A 6,023-nucleotide genomic window follows, 5' to 3' on the forward strand; every position below is an offset into this window, starting at 1 on the left:
AACTTAAGTTTGTACGGCAGCCATTGTTTTTCCCCATTCCACATTTTCCTGGAGGTTTTAGGAGGACTTAACGTCACATAGCTCCTTATCAATTTTAATTATCCTACCATTACAACGTCCAGATATATGCAGTATAATATATTCCATTTGTATGGGAGGTGCCACGCCCCCTTTTTCCCAATTCCATATTTTCTTGGTGGTGTTAAGGATTGCCCTCAAATAACTCCTTACTGAATTTCAATGTTCTGGCATGTATACCTTCAAAGTTATGCAGTACCAAAGATTCCATTTGAATGGGAGGTTCCGCGCCCCCTTTTTCCCAATTCCGCATTTTCTTGGTGGTGTTAGGGATTGACCTCATATAACTCCTTACTGAATTTCAATGTTCTGGCATGTATACCTTCAAAGTTATGCATTACTAAAGATTCCATTTGTATGGGATGTGCCACGCCCCCTTTTTCCCAATTCCGCATTTTCTTGGTGGTGTTAGGGATTGACCTCATATAACTCCTTACTGAATTTCAAGGTTCTGGCATGTATACCTTCAAAGTTATGCATTACTAAAGATTCCATTTGTATGGGAGGTGCCACGCCCCCTTTCTCCAAATTCCGCTTTTTCTTGGTGGTGTTAGGGATTAACCTCATATAACTCCTCATTGAATTTCAATGTTCTGGCATGTATACCTTCAAAGGTATGCAGTACCAAAGATTCCATTTGTTTGGGAAGTGCCACGGCCCTTTTATATATCGAAATTATTTTTAGCCTAAAACCTTCCCGTTGATCGAAGGAACCCATACCCAAAATTTGGTGATGATTGATGTGTGGGAAATACGTTTCCATAGCGAACACTCACACACAGAATTTGATTTATATACATATATATGGCTAAACCGATTTGGGATTTCCAAATCAACTAACCATCATGTTGTTGTTGTTGTTGTTGTAGCGATTAGGTTACTCCCCGAAGGCTTTGGGGAGTGTTATCGATGTGATGGTCCTTTGTCGGATACAGGTCCGATACGCTCCGGTAACACAGCACCATTAAGGTGCTGGCCCGACCATCTCGGGAACGATTTATATGGCCACATTGAACCTTCAGGCCATCCCTCCCTCCCCACCCCCAAGTTCCATGAGGATTTTTCTAATGACGCTCTTAAAAAAATAAGAGAATATTTTTCGCTTGTTCGTTCTAAAGTGTTTCATCATAACAAAGAAAACTTTTTCGTTCCTAAAAAATTACAAAATTGTGAGTATGTTTTTGTTAAAGTTCTTCGTAGATCTAATTTAGAATCACCTTATGAAGGACCTTTTAAAGTTATTTCTAAGAAACATAAAACATTTACAATTCAATACAAAAATACTATTAAAAATTTTTCGATTGATTTATTTAAACCAGCAAATATACTTATTAACACTAATTTAAATACAAATACATTAAAGAACAAAAAACAAAAAAAGGTCACATTTAATATTAATTAATGATTTGTTTGTTTTAAATTTTCTTGGAGGGGAAGTAATTTATAGTGTTTATTAATTGTTGTTAAATTATTAACTTTGTATTTTATACTTTGAACTTTAAATATTTTGCTATCGAATTAGTTTTTGTAAATGAAAATTTTGGTGATATCAAAATGAAAATTTTTGATTAATAAATTTTTATACTTCAAACCAAAATAAAAGATTTTTAAAATATCAACCTGAATGTTTATATAGAGACTGCGATTTCATTCGGCAGCTTAAGGCTTAGCTGGTTATGCATTTCCCATCATGTGTCCGTACATGAAAAATCAAAAATAAGGACAATTACTAATTCATTATTAAAAGTCTTTAGGTTTAAACGCACGAAAAGTTTAAAAGCAACGACTTCAAAGGCTATTTTAATCTTACCTTAAACCTATCAAAAAGACCACCGAATATATTTCTAAACCACAATTTTAATTTCTTGCTAACGAGCAGAGAAAATAAAAAAAATTGTTCTCGAAAATATATTTAAGTCTTTACATATGTACGTAGTTTTATTAATATACTTTTATTTAATAGCTTCTAAAGTGATTTTATCGCCAACTTCTTCGTCATGATTCTTGAAAATAGTAGGTACTGAATCGTTTTGTGACTTAAATGAAATAAAATAAATGCATATAATATTAATTATGGTGTATTCTTACCTTCATTGCCTCGCTCACTTGATTATCGCGCTTCACTTTCCATTTATATTGAAAATAGCGTACATCTTCCATTGATGTGCCCGAAGCATAGAGTAATGCAAGTGATGCTGCACCCGCTACGCTACCTAAAACTCCACCAACAATTCCTCCAGCAGCCATGCCACGTATACCTAAATGCATTTTAAATAGGCTGCCAGTTACTAAACCGGCACAAATGTATTCGTAAATAGAAGATTTTCCACGATATACAGAAATGCATGTTATAATGCCGCTGCAAATATAATTTTAATATTATAAATTTTTGTATACTGCTTTTGCTGGTACGGTTACTTACTAATATGATGATGTAAATAGCGAAATTCGCCAACCCCATCTAAAGGCACCTTTAGCAAAATTCACTGTAACTTCATCTTGCAGTTTACGCTATCCAAAGAATACATATTAAATCTTGTTATTTATTCAAGGATAATGTTTAACAGACCTTGGCATCCAGGTGTGATTTGAATGCTGTCGCTTGATTATTCTCCATGAAGTTTAAATATGCAATTCGAGATTTCGTAACACCTCCATAAATAGCGCCGAACAAAAATCCGACAAAACCAGCCTGATATATAGAGTTTAATTCCGAGGAGATGCTACCAAATTCACTGTAACCCAAAGATAGAAAACAAATATATGTATAACGCATTTATTAATTTATTATTAAATAAATCTTCTTACTCAATTGTAAACATATCTTTCAGACGGTCCCATCCAGTTTCATTTAGATCGGGTTTATTTTCTAAATATGCTTTATATGTCGGCGTATCTTTACCCACTATGTCATTTCGCGAGGGAGCAGTTGGCAAAGTTGGCCCAATTCCCCCAATTCCACACAACAAAAATCCTCGTCCTTTCCTTAGGAAACTCATATTTTTGGTAATTTTTATGCAATATTTAATGCCGGAGAAGCAAATATGCCAACGACTGATTTAACAGCTGTTTATGCATTAAGCTGGAGACATTGGTGCTTTATCGGTAACCGTATCGGTAACCTTTTAACAGCTGATTCGACCAACCTTATGAGAATCAATGCAAACGATTATTGGTGCCGCTAAAGTCGTAACCGTATCGTAGCCAACCAATTGGGTTTTGGTTTACCGTCGTAACGATAAACAGCTGATTACGTTAGGGATACGGATACAGCGATACGACATACGGCACCAATGACTCCGGCTTAAAGCTGGGGTCATTGGTGCCGTATGTCGTATCGCTGTATCCGTATCCCTAACGTAATCAGCTGTTTATCGTTACGACGGTAAACCAAAACCCAATTGGTTGGCTACGATACGGTTACGACTTTAGCGGCACCAATAATCGATTGCATTGATTCTCATAAGGTTGGTCGAATCAGCTGTTAAAAGGTTACCGATACGGTTACCGATAAAGCACCAATGTCTCCAGCTTTATGTGCAAGACATGGTTCAATTATGTTGAACCATAGTACAGGTCTACAAGTAGGATATGTAGAAGGACGCACATACACAGCAACGCTCACCTGATAAAATGCTTGTTCTTGTTCGTTTTTTTTGTGGATGCTATTTGGCACTGTTGTACTTCTTAGGAACAAAAAAAATTTAGTAGTTGCTATCGAAAACTGCTTAAAATTTTTATTGTTATATTACAAAGAAATATACTTATTTACTTTCAAACGAGCACTTAATTACATCTTTCTTTAATATCCATATATTTTGGAAAATTTTATTTAACAAATTATGATACTTTATTACCGGGGAAGATTGCTAAAACACGACCAAAACCGTCGGGGGAGGTATTAATAGACGCGTTTTTGCCTCGCTTCCAATAATTCGAATACTTTTCCGCCTTTGTACTATTGATAACAGGACAAAACGCGTATTTTCATTTTTTTTCCGTTTTTATGGACGGGTTATTGCAGTGGACCTCGGTTTCAAACTGTTTTTCGCGGAGAACTTTTGAACGGGTAGAAAAACTTAACTCCCGTGTTTGTATTCTTAATACTGGAATAACTACGCGTCCTCAGATACCCCAATTGAAGACTTTTTTATAATTTTCTGAAGGACCCATATGGGTGCACTTAAAATTTCCTACTAATTTCGTTCAAAAAAATTTACCACCACAGCAACCCATATCTAATATTCCGATCCCTTTTTTGCTTCCCTGTGTCGCTTTCGACGAAGCAACCCCGGTAATTTTGACACTTCGTTCAGTGTCAAAACTCATGTTCCACTGGGTTCCACGCTAGTTTGACACTGACCGAAGTGTCAAACTGCCGTGTGTTAGAAAAGGAAAGAAATTGTTTCCCTCTCATACATATCATACTTGTAAACCTGTACAATGATGTTGAACCATGGTGCAAGACAAAATTGCAACCATTGTTTACTATATAGCAGGGATGCACCTTAACGTTAATCTAATCGTTTATCAAAAAATTTCCACGGTTTCCGTTGAAACACTTCGAAATATTATCGATAAAGAAAATATCAAGATAAATTGTATCTCGTTTTTAACGGAAACGAAAAGCCTTCGTTAACGTTAAAAATTGTAAATGTAATTTGTTTGTGTAGTTCGTTGGTGGTAATGTCAAAAATACTCTGAGAAATGTTCGTACTGTCAAAATTCATGAGAAAAGTTGCAATCAGCTTGGCTAATAGGGGGACTCATGATAGCATATAAACTTATAAGGTGTAAAATTATATCCATTTACACACGCGGTTATATGAACGCACCTAGTAATACTCTTGATAAACTTGATAGTTTTTTAGCTGTATTATTTCCAAAAAAATTTTTTTGATTGTTATACAAATTAAAAAATACCAAGATTAAGTGAAAAATCAAAACTAAAACGTCTTTACTAAGATATTCTTGTAAATTACTTGCTGATGTTGGAGATTTCTGATGAAAATGCCTGCTGTAATATCTGCAAGGTTGCATTCCTTTGAGTTTATCGCGTTTACACAATGAAATGTGCGCGTAAATTTATACAAATTGTGTAAATGATTTTTCATACAAAATTTGACAGCTCGTGCGTAAACTAGATAAATTTATACGTTTACACACTTTATAAGGCATTTATACATTTACATGAGTCCCCCTAATGTTTTCACCTTTTATGACTCCGCCATCAATCAGCTTTGCCAGCATAGTTTGAAATTAATAATCAACATAAACGATTTGATTTCGTTTTGATATGGCAGAAAACGAAACAAAATCATTTCGTTAATTTGACGTTCTTAACGTTAATAAACGAAATGAAATTACTTTGTTTCGTTTATTAACGTTAATTATCGTAACGAAATGATATCGGTTCGTTGGTTAAGCACGCCTGCTATATAGTTTGGCAGCTTATTTTGAGTTTATGTTGCGAATAGAGTGGAAGGCAGTGGACTAGGCAGTCGAATGACATATAATGAAGGAATGGTGTAAGGAGTCTTTTCAAAGTTAAAAAAAAAATTATGAAAGCTTTAATGTAAATAAAAATATTGTTTTAATAACAACAAAAACGCCTTATATATTCTATATACATAAATTCGTAAGGATTATCTCACTTTAAAATTTGAGCTAAATAATCTAAAGTTTTTTTTTGAAACTGAGTCGAGAAGTGTGAATGTGCGAATTTTCACCGATCACCACCCTACAAGACGGAGGTAACTACCCCTGCAAAAATCGTGTGACCAAAAACGCACACAGCCACACGAATTTTTGACAGGGGTGACGATTTGGAATGAAAAATTGTGCAAATGAAATAGCATGCTGACAAATTTTGCTTTCCCACAATATATCGTGCTCTCTCGCACCTATTATTTTCTTAGGGATAGCAAATACGTCATTTTTGCGTG

General features: G+C 34.9%; 1 protein-coding gene across 2 annotated transcripts; it reads right to left on the reverse strand.

Annotated features, from left to right (window-relative positions):
* Positions 1-1,915: 1,915 nt before the first annotated feature.
* 140up (RPII140-upstream gene protein) lies at positions 1,916-3,318 on the reverse strand. Of its 2 annotated transcripts, none has more exons than XM_067760563.1 (5): positions 2,887-3,318; positions 2,648-2,813; positions 2,501-2,589; positions 2,167-2,437; positions 1,916-2,098 (listed from the first exon to the last, which is right to left on the reverse strand). In XM_067760563.1, exons 1-5 carry the CDS (start codon positions 3,075-3,077, stop codon positions 2,045-2,047), a joined length of 771 nt encoding a protein of 256 aa, XP_067616664.1. In that variant the 5' UTR covers positions 3,078-3,318; the 3' UTR covers positions 1,916-2,044. The 2 variants fall into 2 exon arrangements, with proteins under 2 accessions (XP_067616664.1, XP_067616663.1); XM_067760562.1 differs by having other exon boundaries at positions 1,916-2,114; positions 2,887-3,304.
* Positions 3,319-6,023: the final 2,705 nt, after the last annotated feature.

Source organism: Eurosta solidaginis, chromosome 1 (genome assembly GCF_040869045.1).
Source record: "Eurosta solidaginis isolate ZX-2024a chromosome 1, ASM4086904v1, whole genome shotgun sequence".
NCBI lineage: Eukaryota > Metazoa > Arthropoda > Insecta > Diptera > Tephritidae > Eurosta > Eurosta solidaginis.

Bases quoted from the DNA above. Each gene is read 5' to 3' on its own strand.
- 140up (XM_067760562.1), bottom strand. From the start codon at position 3,077: ATGAGTTTCCTAAGGAAAGGACGAGGATTTTTGTTGTGTGGAATTGGG. The intron at 2,814-2,886 runs GTAAGAAGATTT...TTTGGGTTACAG, and splicing joins AAAGATATGTTTACAATTGA to TGAATTTGGTAGCATCTCCT. The intron at 2,115-2,166 runs GTAAGAATACAC...ATTTCATTTAAG, and splicing joins AAGTGAGCGAGGCAATGAAG to TCACAAAACGATTCAGTACC.